General features: G+C 47.7%; 1 protein-coding gene across 1 annotated transcript in view; it reads right to left on the reverse strand.

Moving 5' to 3' along the window:
- Nucleotides 1-703: 703 nt before the first annotated feature.
- The window catches only part of SCN10A (sodium voltage-gated channel alpha subunit 10), a 77,666-nt gene continuing 64,516 nt past the window's right edge, over nucleotides 704-13,853 (reverse strand). Inside the window, exons 21-27 of the mRNA XM_024768938.1 lie at nucleotides 13,153-13,275; nucleotides 11,602-11,886; nucleotides 10,824-10,877; nucleotides 9,846-9,983; nucleotides 9,485-9,589; nucleotides 4,655-4,925; nucleotides 704-1,911 (exon numbers count right to left, since the gene is read on the reverse strand). Coding sequence (XP_024624706.1) covers nucleotides 704-1,911; nucleotides 4,655-4,925; nucleotides 9,485-9,589; nucleotides 9,846-9,983; nucleotides 10,824-10,877; nucleotides 11,602-11,886; nucleotides 13,153-13,275 — 2,184 coding nt within the window. The remainder of the gene's footprint in view (nucleotides 1,912-4,654; nucleotides 4,926-9,484; nucleotides 9,590-9,845; nucleotides 9,984-10,823; nucleotides 10,878-11,601; nucleotides 11,887-13,152; nucleotides 13,276-13,853) is intronic.

Below are 13,853 nucleotides of genomic sequence, written 5' to 3' on the forward strand. Positions count from 1 at the left end.
TGGGAGAGTTAGTTAGGATGAGAACAGGCTCCCAGGACAGTGCTCCTTCCTGCCTACCCAGCCTGAACACAAACTGCAAAATATCAGGAACCCTGAAAGTGAAGAAGTGATTTATGACATGTCAGTGTCACATAATTTTTTAAAATGATGCTTTAGGATATAACATTGGTTTTGACATACCTTTAAAAATATTAATTTTAATGGGTATCTCAGAGGCCTTTCATGACATAGACCACAGGTATTACCCTGGGCTGGAGCAGCTGTCCGGCAGCTCTCAGCATGCAGTCATGCAAAATCCTAAATAACACTGCCAGTCTCTATGTGGCGTTTCACAGAGGATGACCTTGGACCTTTAGCAACATTCTTGCCAGGTATCTTTGGAAGTTCTGGTCCTGAGGTGTTTGTCTTGGTAAATATAAGCTCTGGTCACCATCAAAATAAAATGTTCCAGGGACATTTTCTGGAAAGTAAGGGAACCCATCATCTGATATTGAAAATTAAAAGGGAAGTCACAGCGGAGACGCCCTTGGCTTCTGACTCTTGTTAGTGTGTGAGGGTTTCTCCAAAGGTGGGTACCAACTATATTCCCTGCCCCATTCTGACATTGCGACCAGTGGCATGCGTTGGTGAGGCGGTGGTGGTAAGTTGTCACAGAGCAGAAGGATACGTCAGAGCTGGACATGCCCATGCTGGAGGGTCCTCACTAGGGCCCAGTGGCTTCCTTAGTGGCAGCCTCCCCTTTGTTTTGTATCGAGCTAGACGTGCTTAAGTTGACTTGATCACTAAGGCCTCTAGTGACACTGTCGTAGGATGGTGGGAAAGATGTGGCAGAGGCAGTTTCAGATTTGTCTGGGAGCACACAGTTTTCATTTGCCACGAATGCAACAAAGCCTTCATCTGGGAGTGACACAGCCTCCTCCTCAGCCCTGGGCACAGGCGGGGGATTGGCGATCGTCATGGAGCGGTGCAGCACGTAGCTGCGATAGGCCTTTTGGATGACAGTGGCTGAAATGTCTTCTTGCTTCCACCGGAGGGTGGTTGCTATTGGTTCATAGGATGCTTTTGAAAGATTAGTTGCCATAAATTTCTCCTCCATATTTGCCTTCAGAGAATCCAACTCCCCAGATTCTCCCAGAACATTCTTGGTGAAGGTAAACAGGATGTCCAAACAGTGGATTTTATCTCCAGGGACCAAGGGCAAGTCCATCTGGATTAATATATTCCCATTGGGTTTTGGGATCCGCAGGGGGCCAGAGAGCGTGTCTGCAAAGTCTGAGAGGGCAGAGAAGGTAATGAACTGGGTGGCCTCCGGGTCGAACTTTTCCCAAGTCTCGTAGAACATGTCAAAGTCATCCTCGCTCAGGGGCTCCGTACTCTCCTTCGTGGCCACATTGAAGTTTTCCAGAATCACCGCAATGTACATGTTGACCACGATGAGGAAGGAGATGATGATGTAGGTAGTGAAGAAGAGGATGCCCACGATGGGGTTCCCACAGTCCCCTCTAGTGCCGTTGCTGTTGGGCAGGTTGGGGTCGCAGTAGGGAGGCCCCGTGTTGAGGATGGGGCTGAGAAGCCTGTCCCAGCCTGCCGACGTGGTGATCTGGAAGAGGCACAGCATGCTGTTGGCGAAGGTCTGGAAGTTGAACATGTCATCAATGCCAGCCTCCCACTTGACGTAGGCGAAGTTGGCCATGCCGAAGATGGAGTAGATGAACATGACCAGGAAGAGCAGCAGCCCAATGTTGAAGAGGGCGGGCAGAGACATCATGAGCGCGAAGAGCAGCGTGCGGATGCCCTTGGCCCCACGGATCAGCCTGAGGATGCGGCCGATCCGGGCCAGGCGGATGACTCGGAAGAGCGTTGGGGAGAATAAATTTCCAAGCGATGTAAGAATTGCAGAAAACACCAGGCCTTTAAAAGTGAGGGGAAATGATCTAATTAGTACTTCCAACCACGAGCCCTGACAAAGTTGACTGGATCACACCCCCTCTTCTCTGGCTGGTATGGACCTCCAAGTGAGCATCCATATTCAGGGACTCTGGACCCTCTGAGCCTGGCACAGTGGATGGCATAAAGTAGGGGCTCAGTAAGTGTCCATTGCATAAATCCCGTCTCCCTCGAGTAAGTCTCACCTTTCCCACCATGTTCTTATCTTTCCCTCCATCCAGATACATTCTTAGTCAACCTCCATGGTCAAAACCCAATTTCTGCAGCCTAGTTCAGCTGGAAGTGATTGCACCCTGTTCCACATGCTCTCAGTCCTTTGTCTGTTTTTGTCTGTAACATAGACCCGGCTCTTTCCTGAGAATTCAGCCTTTGGATAATGCCTTTACTTCCACCCTGGTCCTGTGCTCTGTGAAGGCTGGGACCCACTGTGATTCATCTCCCTATCTCCTACTGTGAAGATTGACTCAGTTCCTGGCACATGGTCCTGTGGATAATTGTACAGAGCCTAGTATTAATTATAAGGGGCCTGAGGACTTGGGCAACTTGCTGACAGCTAAAACAGAATGGTTTTGAATGGCCAGCTGTCTGCATAATAGATTTTATTTGTTTCTTTCATTTCCAGCTGTGTTTGAACTCTGTGTTAGGGCCTAGAGATGGGCTAGTTTAAGGTCATTTATAGCCCCCTAACCTGAACTATGAACAAGAGTGTGTATATCTCCCTATGTGATATCTAACTTGAAGACTGGTGAAACTTGGTCTTGGGGACCTGTGGAGGCCTGTTAAGACCATCAAAGATTAGGCAAGGCCTTTAGGTCAAACAGGATCCAAAACCTCTCAGGAGAAATGGTGAGGGGTATGATAGAAGCTCTCCCTCCTTGCCAGGGTGCCCTTGATCCCATTCTCCTACTCGCCTTTTGTCCTATGAATATGGGTGGTCACAGTATTGTGTTGGAAGGAGGAAGGAAATGGAGGAGAATTGCGATAATTATAATTTTGTATTATGAAATCTTTATGAAAGCCCCTCTCTTAAAGTCCAGTTTAACTGGGGCATTTTCCCATAGTGTGAGATACATATGTGTTTTTATAATCTACTAAGATTCTGCCAGCCAACTAGCCTACCTTTACAAGGGAGAATGAGTCTTCATACTTGTAACAATCAGACAATCAATACATGTCTTACAGGTGGAAAGGAAGAAGGGGAGAGGGAGGGAGAGTGGAAGAATGGCTAGTGGGTTCTTGCACTTGTTTTCGAGCTGTCATTATGAGTGATTTCTCTCCAGTGACGGGTGTTGCTGTGTAGGTCATAGGAACTGGTAGTTAAGGTGGCCCCATGATAGAATGGAGTACTCTGAGTATATTTTATTTCTATATTACTGATATGGGAAGTCACATAAGCAAGCTCCCTTCTCTAATATAAAATAATAATAAATGGCCTTTAGAGTCTCTCACTTTGGAAGGCAAACAAACAAACAAAACAAACCTCCCCCACCCCGCCCCTGGAAAACCCAGCAGCAATAGGAAAATAAAACAAAACAAAAAACAAAAATAAATTTAAACTTCCCAAACAAACACAACCCAAGGCTGTGTTTCAGCACCAGGATACAGAGATTAAGTGCCGCCTTTGTTGTATTCAGATGCTATTAGCTCTTGATAGTAAATCAATGGAAAATAAAATCTACAGCTATGCCCTGACATGAAAAGTAAGGAGGTCATGATATAATAGGTCAGGATATATTTACAAAGCAAAGTAAACCTGGTGTGCTGGGATTTGGCCTTTATAGGATCCAACTTTGGCTAAACCACACGAAGGCCAGGGACGGTATCTTGGTCGTTGGTAGGAGGCTGTTAGTTTATTAAAAAGAACATTAGCATGGTCTAAATTCAGCTCCACCCTTTACAAACTATACGACCTTGCATAACTTTCTTAATCTCTGAGGCTCCATATTAAATGTATAAAATGAGTAGAGTAACACTCCTTCCCAGGGCTGCTGTGGAGATCCGTGGATCCCAGCCCAGTGCTCAGAACTCAGCAAGCACTCAATTATGGTGGCTGCAATCCCCACTTTAACCTCTGACTCCGTTCATTTTCTCTGAACACCGTTGGCCCCCAAATACTGAGCCTGTCATTCAGCAACACCCAGACTAGGTCATAATAGCATTGATCTCTTGGCATTGGTCCCTTGACTTTACTGTCACTCATATTCCCTAAGTGGACAGTTATACAGAGATTTAATTCCAGACCCTTGACTTAAGAATCTCCTTTGAACAATCTCCTCCTAGTCTTTCCTCACTCTTCTGGCAACCACCTCCTTTTCCAGAAAGTATTTTATGACTCACCTCACACCACAGCACCCACTCTCTGCTCTGAAGGCCATAAAGATAAGACCCATTGGAAACTCCATCATCTTAGGTTTTCTTGTGCGCGATTGTTCCCTATCGGCTCCCAAATTTCTGGCGATGGCTGCACACACAGTAGGTGCCTGTATACCCTTCATGGCAGCATGGAGAAGGCTAGTGGAACCTCTGCATTTCACTGAGAGGCCCGGGGCATTTAAAATCTGCTGCTCTTGCAAAGCAGCAAATACTGGGCTCCTCTTACAACGTAGGTTTTTAAAAGTTTGTTAGCTGTCCCCTTGGTTTTGAAAGAGCAGCCAAAACAAGACCAAGTAGAGGCTGGGTGTCCCCACCACATGCGATGCCCACTTACTTCCAATGGAGAGGACCACGACAATTAAGTCAAATACATTCCAGCCATTGGTGAAGTAGTAATGCCTCAAGGCGAACATCTTCATGACACACTCGCCCATGAAGACGGCCACAAAGAACTGGTTGATTTTGTTTAGGATTTTTGTCTTTTCTTCACTCTGCTCGTCAGTCTCCACCATCATGGTGATCATGTTGAGGCAGATGAGGACCATGATGATGACGTCGAAAGTCTGCCTGGTCACGATGTCAAAGACAAAGCCCTGGTACTTGTTCTGAGAAAACAAGAGATGGTACATCAGGCCTTTGAGCAACATCAACCAGGCATCTGGAGAGGCTGTGTTCTTCACAGATGGGTTTGTAAAGTCTGTCTCTTTTGTCTCCCTCACACTCCACATCCCAACAGAAGCAGAATCCTAACCCTCCAAAATCTCACTCTTAGTTGTTTCTACCTCATTGCCTCTCCTGGCCCCACGAAGTCACTAGGCACTTTGTCCTTGTCCATGCTCTTCCCTCCACTTGCAGTGCCCCTCCAGTCCTTTCTCTGGGCCACCTAAATCCCCATAGCCTTGAAGCTGCTGCATATCACAGGAAGATAAGCTCAGTGCTTTGTGATGACCTAGAGGGGTGGTATAGGGAGGATGGGAGGGAGGCTCAAGATGGAGGGGATATGGGGATATATGCATACATATAGCTGATTCATTTTGTGCAGATGTCTAAGCAGGTCTTGGTTGTTTGCATTCTTGGAGAGAGGCAGAGTGGTCTGGACAACCAAGAGATCATTTTTAGGGGGCTATTTTTATGGTGTTTAAAAAATTTCTCCTGGTGTGGCCCTCTAGACTTTCCTGTGCTGTTAACATCTTATTGGTCTGTGAGCTCTTGATTCCAACCTCATCCTCCACCCTCACCTTCTCAGACACTTCTGAGCTCTGTGGAACTCACCTGCCTTGATCTGCAAACTTCTCCTCCTACTCAGTGGCTGCTCACTCTCCTCATGCCATGGACCCTAGGGCTGGGGGCAGAGCTGAGGTCCCTCTTGTTCCCCATTGTCACTCCCAGACCTTTGCTCCTCCTGTGTCTTGTAAAACCCTTCCTCCTCTGATGCCTGTGTCTTCAAGTTAGCCTTCCTTTGCCCCCTCTTCATCGCTACCACTTACTGACCTCCTGGTCCCTCTGCTTCATTACTGATGAGTGAGACTCTTGGCCACACTTGGCCACTCTTGGCTATTAGCTCTCGGTTCCTTACCTAAATCTCTAATGACCTAGTTTTTCCTAACTTAGAGAAAAATCTTCCTGAATCTCACATCTCTCTCCAGCTACCAGCCTACTCCTCTCTTCACTTCACAGTTAAATTTCTTGAAGGAGTTGTGTGCAATCACTGTTTCCCATTCATGCCTCAGCCTACTCCAACATAGCTTTTGTCCCCATCCTGCCATTGAAATGGTGCTTGTTAAGATCACTCGTAACGTCCAACATACTGGTTTGGCATCGCTTACCGCCCCCTCTGCCTTGAAACTCTCCTTTCTTGGTTCCCAGAGGGCTTACTTCCCTGGTTCTCTTCTTGCCTTTCTGTCTGCTCTTTTTAGAGTCTTCTTTACTCAACCTTTAGATATTAGAGTTCCTCAAGGCTTAGTCCTATGTACCCTTCGCTCTTCACGCCATTCTTTCTCCCTTGGCAATTTCTCCAGCCTGTGAATTAATATGTGTGTGATTTTTACTAATTGTTTTCCTGTGTCACTGGACTGTCATCTCTGTGAGGGCAGGAACATCTCACTGCCCTATCCCCAGGGTCTGCATAGTATCTGGAATGCAACAGATGATCAATAGGCAGATGAATGAATGGATGACAGAACGGACAGCTCTGAATTACACACACTTCAAACAGAATTATAAAGCCACTCCACTAGGTTGATTACATTTAATTCTGTACAAAAGGCACTTCCTGAATGTGTACTGTGTACAGGGCTCTGCATGAGCGGCTGTGAGGGAGAAAGGAACCTGTCATGAGTCTCACCAGGGAGCTCCCAGGAGCCACAAAGGGGAGAAGGGCTGTGACAGGGCTGGTTCCTGCTTTCTGCTTCATGGTGGGGATGGGTTGCTACCCTGCAGGGTTTGAGCAAAGAATCAGAGTGGGTCTGGCTCCAGGCATAGCTGCTGGCTCATGTCTTTTCTGGGATGCTGAGCCACTAATAGCTTTCATTTCATCACTGAAAATGGCAAAAAAAAAAAAAAAGAGGCCCATTCATGACTTCTAACTAAACAGAGCAGGCAACATTACTAAGTTCTGGGCATCAAGTTTGCCCTGGATATTCAGCTGCTGGGGAGTGGAGCGGCTTTCTAGCTGCTCTTGGCTTCGCTTGTGGGCAGGGATCACTTCTTTGCAACCCTCGGGGCTCTCAGAGATGATGAAGTGGGTGACTGATGATGTGATATTCTGGAGCCTATTATTTTCCTATAAAGTGGAGTATGTGAAACCTGATTTTAGTGATTTCTATAGTAGGGAATGTTATAGAATAAAATTTCCCAGTCTTGTGGAAGCCTTAGGCTCTGCTATGGATGAAGCATAAGATTTAGAACTTGGGGTTCACGTGTGGCAAGGAGTAGTATGTACATGCCTGTGTTGGAGGTCCCTATGTCATCCGAGGCTGGCTCTGCCATGAACTGGCACCCATGCACCTGTGGAGCAGAGTCCTGTGTCAATGCTCAGCTTACCTGACTAGCTCAACCTGCTGGGACCCCTCAGGGAAGAAGATGGCCTTTCCAGTGCCAATAATCTAGTGAGGAGGAAACTGGAGCTGGGAAGGTGAGTCTTAGGTGGGAGTGGGCATTTCTCTTATTGCTTGGGCTTCTTTCTTGGCTCTGGACTTTGTGGAGGGCAGATGATCAGGCTGGTCCCACTGTGGGGTGGGTGCCAAGACATCGCCTGCCATATGGATGCTGGCCAGGAGCTAGGATGGGCCAAGGCTCGTGGGCCCTGGTGAGCAGCCAGCTGCAATTGCCGCCTGGGCCCTGATCTGCTAGTTTCCCTTTTGGTATCCGAAACCTCAAAGTCTTGTTTAAATGTTCCAGCCTTGCCTCAGCTATGCTAAAGGGAACAAAGGAAATAATGTTTGCCGTGCCTAGACCAGAATATTAAGGAGAGAGCCATGTTCCCCCACTAAAGCTATTATAGTGTGGATAGTTAGTTAGTTAGTAATATACACCCCCTCCCATTCAAAGGGATGGCTAATGTCAGGAACACAGCTGGGCTATGAGGTCTCACTTTGCTTATCCGCATGGAAGACCTCCTCCAGTGCCAACCTTGGAGGACCTTGGGGATGGCTTGATTAGGAGATGTGATGATTTTGTTGTAGGTCTTCCTGCCCAACCACTGACTTCCACTCCTACTGCAGTGCCTGGAGTTTCAGCATTAGGTTCCTACCTTTATATTAAGATAGTGTCTTTTCCAGGGTCCCTTTTGGAAATGCAGCTCACCCTGTCCCAAGGAAATTGTCTTCCTTGAGAGGAGGAAGCTATGGTGGCCTGTGGGATTGGCTGATGAGAGGGGAGAAGCTGAGATGTTATAGAGAGATGGAGCAAGTATGTAGGGAAGGGTACCCAAAACTGTCATGATTTTGCCAAGGGTTGACCCCAGCACAGAACACCTTGGTGTCTGTTCAAATGTGGATTCAACATCAGTCCAGCCACCAGAAAAGGTCAGCAGGGACCTAACTGCTCGCTTCTCATTAGGTCTTAGGATCCTTCCCCCGTAACCCCGGCTTGACTCTGATTGGCTGGGCTCAGCCTTTCACCTACATCTTCTAATTTTGAGCCTGTTCCTGCCCACTGGACATTGGAGGGATACTCCCTGAGCCTTAGGGACTCTCCGTCAGGCTAACTCAACCCCAGTTATCTTGATCTTATGAGGTATTTGGAAGGACACCTCTGACCCTACAGAGGTCTGAACACCTTATCACTCCCCATTGTAACACTTCTTATCAGAATGGAGAATAGTAATACATTTGTGACCACTGTATCCAAGTAAAGCATGTGAAAGGTCATAGCATTTTCTTTTCCTCCTGTAAATGTTTTTAAGACTTTGTGCTCATGAAGTTTTTGGTATCTTACTCAAACCCCATGCCTCGATTTAGAAATTATAATGTCTTGGCCAACAGAATGTATGTCTCCCTGATTCATTTAGGGAAAGGCCTGTACCTTTGCTGAAGGTCTTTAGGTTTTGCCCTTGTGTGGAGAAGGGCTAATGGGATTGTGCCATGGACCTTTTTGAATAAAGGAATCACAGGGGAGTATGCCTCTAAGTTTTGGTCAATCTTTAAACACTAGAGTAGGATAATTTTTGGTTCCTATTGTGTCACCTGACCATGACCATGACTGGGCCCAGGATCCCAGGGTGGTTGGGTTTGGCTATTTCCTCTCTGTCTTCCTGTAGGCATGGGGTAGAATGTGGGGGGAGGCTGGCAATCTGTTGCAACCTACATTCAAAATGCATAACCACAAATGTTTCATCTCAGGGTTCTAACCATCCTTACTATCATTTAGCCTAATCTGTTCCTGATCTGGTGCTGGAAACTTAAGCCTGTTGGGCAACTCAAGTACTTCCCTAAACAGGTCTATCTGGAACACCTGCAGGAGTATGTTCACTCCAGAAGATCAGAGTTGCTTCTTGCAGACTTTTCTTCCTTGGGCCTGGGATCTCTCATTACCTCATCCTCAAAATCAACCCAGATCTCCTCCTCCACAGAGAGCATTGGCCAGACGCCTACCAGCACAGGCATGGGCTGTCAGGTTGGATTTCCAGACACTTTCTGCTAGAGAGGCGAGCTCTGGGGCTCACCAGGGGCCGTGGGATGGGCTTCTGGGGCTTCTTGGAGCCCAGTTTCTTCATGGCATTGTAGTACTTCTTCTGCTCCTCTGTCATAAAGATGTCCTGGCCCCCTAAGTGCAGAGAGATAGGATAACACACACCACTGTTATTGCCCCCAGATGGCAGCCTTCAGTCCTTTCTGGGCCCAGACCCCAGACAGGGGTGAAGCCTGCAATCAGGGGGCAAAGGTCGGTGTTGGTGCTAAAAGCCAAGATTGGGCTCCTGGTCAGGCATGGGGGCTGTGACTAGTGTTGCTTCAGTCACGAGGCCCGGGGATCGACGGTAAGTCTAAGACTCATCACTACCACAGAAACACCTAAGCCCCACTTATCTTTTTTTTCTGTTGGTTGAAGTTGTCAATGATGACCCCAACGAAGAGATTGAGTGTGAAGAAGCTGCCAAAAATGATGAAGATGATGAAGTACAAGTACATGTACACGTTGTCCTCCCACTTGGGCTGCATGTTCACCTGTGAGCAGACAAGTGGGGGCATGGGGACGAGGGGGCATCTTAGCTTGTGTTTACCCCAAAGAACCCTGAGACAAGGACCTGGCTGCAGGTGGCTTATTTGCGAGGTGATCCCAGGAAGCAGAAGTGAGAGAGGGGGAGGCAGGAACAGGATAAAGGCAGCACCACTACCATGGGCAACAGGCACTCCATGCTCTAAGGACTGTAGAACACACTTCAGAATTGTACCTCCAAGGGACAGGGAAGTGAGAGCTTTTATCTACAGACTCCCAGAGCTCATTTGTGAGGGTTGCCCCTGTAGACTCGAAGTCCTCTGCCCTTGGGGGAAAAGCTGCTGAGCCAGCTCTGAGGCACTGAAGAAAATCAAATCTCAGACAGAATAAGAAACAAAGGATGAGAGTGAACTCAGAGGTGGGTTGAGGGGATATGGGGCAGGGCATCAGCGGTGTCTTGTGCCCCAGCAGGAAAGGGTCCTTCCCCAACAGCACCCATCTCCTCCACCTGGCTGCCGTGACAGTACCTGAAATTCCACTGTTCCAGCTAGCCACTGCCCTTGCCCCTGCCTCTGCCCAGGGAGCGCCCTCATGCACAGTCCTTTAGAGGTTATCTGATAATTTCCTCAATGGTGAACAGAGGAAGAACTTGAGAAGCCTAGGAGACTAGGTCAGCTTAAATATCCAACAGAAGGCCAGCTGGACACTGCTCCGGCGGGGGGATAGTGCCAGACTGCTGGGTGATCGCCTTTTCCAGTACCAAGGCCACCTTCACCCCATTTCAAATAGACTAATGTGGGCGGGAGGCACAGAGCGGGAGGCGGTAGTCACCACGGGCTGAAACTCACTTCCCGGGAATCGACAGCTGCGTACATGATGTCCATCCAGCCTTTAAAGGTTGCCTGGAAACAAGGAAGAGAGGCCACTCAGTGTCTGCCCATCCATCTACATCGGCCTCTGTTTTGATTCACTTATTTGTCTGTTTTTCTCATAGAGCATTGGCCCCGCTGGAGCCAGTTCTGACATGACTCTGATTTCAGTGCCTAGCACACCATAGCTACTCAGGGACTTGTTGTTGAACGAATGCATGAACAAAGGGTGGAGTGCAGGAAGCTGTGGGTAACTGCATGACAAATGTATAAGCAATTGCATTAACACTGAATGAACAAGTGGATGAAGGCAAAGGATGAATGAATGAATGGAAGCATGAATGTTATTGACTGTCATCATCACAAGCATTATCTATCATTACAATAGACTGGAACATAATTTATTACCCTCTAGGAGACGATCTGCAATAGAAGACTGCTCAGTCTGTGTGGCTGTACCAGGTCTATTTTGTACAAGTAGTGAATTCTAAGTCATCACCTGATATAGCCCCATGGCAGGCCTATCCCTTTATTCTATTCTATTAGCCCAAATTGGTCTAATTGCACTACTGGGAGATCACACTCATTGGTAGGGCCCTCTAGCCTCATGGTGCAGTCTGTAGGAGCAGGGAATAATCTCACTTCACACTGAGTGCTACCCCTCGCAAAGTCTCCACATAGCATCTTCTGGGAGACCCCAGGCCCTCCACTTTATCAAGCAGCCAAAGGAAGAGACATGGTTGATCTCAGGACTCACCACCTGCAGAAGTGCGAGGTAGCCCATTGCAACATTATCAAAGTTGACCTTCACATTGACCCAAAAGAAGCTTCCAGTGTGGTTTTGACGTTCACAGTCAGACATGTTATTCACAGTAGTCCAAGGCACAAGAAGGAAGCCTTCACTGGTCTTGTTGATGCATTTCTGAAACTTCCCTGCGAAGAGGTTCACACCCATGATGCTGAAGATGAGCCAGAAGATGAGGCAGACGAGGAGGACGTTCATGATGGAGGGGATGGCGCCTACCAGGGCATCTACCACCACCTGGGGGGAAAGGCAGAAAGATCTGGAACCCCACCGATGCCACACCCTTCTTGCCCGATCCCAGTTCTTTCTACCCTCACTCGGGCTGCTTCATGAGCCAGTGGAAGCAAGAGAAGTGGGTTAATTAGAGCCATAATTCAGACTCAGAAGACAGAGACACTGGGCAGTGAGGATGGGTTTATACATTCTCTCTAAAGTTCATTCAGGGCAGGTTTCAGTGTCTCTCCTTAGGATTGAGGAGATGGACACACTTACAAGCACATACATACTCATTTAGGGGTGCCAGTGTGTGTTTTGCACTTGCACATACAGACTTCTAGAACTTTACTTTATTTTATAAACTATATGTTTATAAAATACAGTTTATAGTGTGCTTTGGTCAAGAATCAGTGAAAACCCAAATCCATATTCACAAACTTGTTTATTTGTAAATTAGCAACCTGGAGATAAAATAAAATAAACATCAAAGTATTTCAATCATAAGCTTCTAGCGTTTGTAAAGATACAAGTTAATTTTAAAAGTCCACTTTTGTTTTGAAGGTACGATGTCTTCTTTGAGGCAGTGGTGGAGGAAGAAAGCAAACCTTGCTTTCTGTACCAGAAGACTTTCATAATTATGTGGAAGGGGAGGGGAGAAAATGAGCAGTCCCTCATCCCCCATAAGACAAGGGCCAGACTTGTGAGCATTCCATCCTGAGGAAGACAGTGAGGGCGAGGTGGCGGCTGAAAGCCTTGGATGAGGAGAGGGATGGATGAAAGGAGAGAATCCATAGGACCCAATGACTGTGCTGGGTTGGAGAGAAGACGCGTTCCAGTGGGTGGTGACTGAGCTGCTGAGCCGCTGATGTCACTGCATTTAAATGGAGTGTCAGAGGCAAGGCTCATTTGTCATGGAAAGATGAAGAGCTTGGGGTGTTCCGGAGATTTTGGCAATAAGGACAAAAGGCAGGCTGGGGAGATTGAGGTAAGAGATGCTTGTGACGCTGTGAAGCAGGATTGCCTCACTAAGAGCAGGAGAGAGTGAGGTCTGAGTCCTGGTAGATGTGATGTTTGAGGTGAGAAGGGAAGCAGGCTTACAGAGGGACTTGAAGGAGAACTAGGAGAGTTAGGGTACTGCAGCACCACCAACGTGACAGCAGAAAGTGGGGACCCCTGAGCTGACCTGTGGGGGTAGGGCCTGGAGCTCAGGGTCAGTAGTATGGAGGGCGTAAAGGGGGAATGGGTACCAAATGCTGCAGACCAGAGCGGTTAGGAGATAGGTCTTACCCGCATGCCTTCAAATCGAGACAGGGCCCGCAGTGGCCGCAGGGCACGGAGGGTCCGAAGGGCTTTGATGGATGCCATATCAGAATACTGCAGCACCTTCGCTATAAGGCTTGTCAGTGAGATCTGAGTGCAGGCAGAGAGCAAAAGCATCACCCTAGGGTTCCAGAAAGTTGACCCTGGTGGATGGAGACAGGAAATCCCTCCCACTCCCTACTCTGTCAGAGCCATCATCCTGGCTCCCACCTTATTCTGAACTCCAACGAGAGGTATAGTGAGAGTCCAATCTCTTCTCTTTCATTAAAAATTTCATTCATCATTTATCTGAACTTTTGGCCAAGAAAATCTCAGTCTCCCACATCGCCACCCCCTTGTATGTAGGTGATCAAGCTCCCAGTGTAGTAAATCAGCCTTCCCTTTCCTCTCTAGAGGCACCAGCCAGTTCCCAACAGCCTTTAAAATGTGGTTGACTTTCAGAGACTTGGAGAGATGCTGGCCCTTCATGGGGGTTATGCAGAAAGTCTATCTTGAGGAATATAAAGTGAGGCTCCATTGTACGTGCTGCGAAAAGTGGGGAAGAAAGAGTCCTGGGCTGGGTGGGGTCTAGTTCCCTCTCAACCCTGATGTTTTTGTGACCTTGGGTCAGTGCCTTGTTAGTGCAGCTTGTACTTTCAACCTTTGTAAAATGAGAAATCAGACTAAGA

Source organism: Neophocaena asiaeorientalis, unplaced genomic scaffold (genome assembly GCF_003031525.2).
Source record: "Neophocaena asiaeorientalis asiaeorientalis breed wild unplaced genomic scaffold, Neophocaena_asiaeorientalis_V1.1 scaffold1058, whole genome shotgun sequence".
Classification (NCBI taxonomy): Eukaryota; Metazoa; Chordata; class Mammalia; order Artiodactyla; family Phocoenidae; genus Neophocaena; species Neophocaena asiaeorientalis.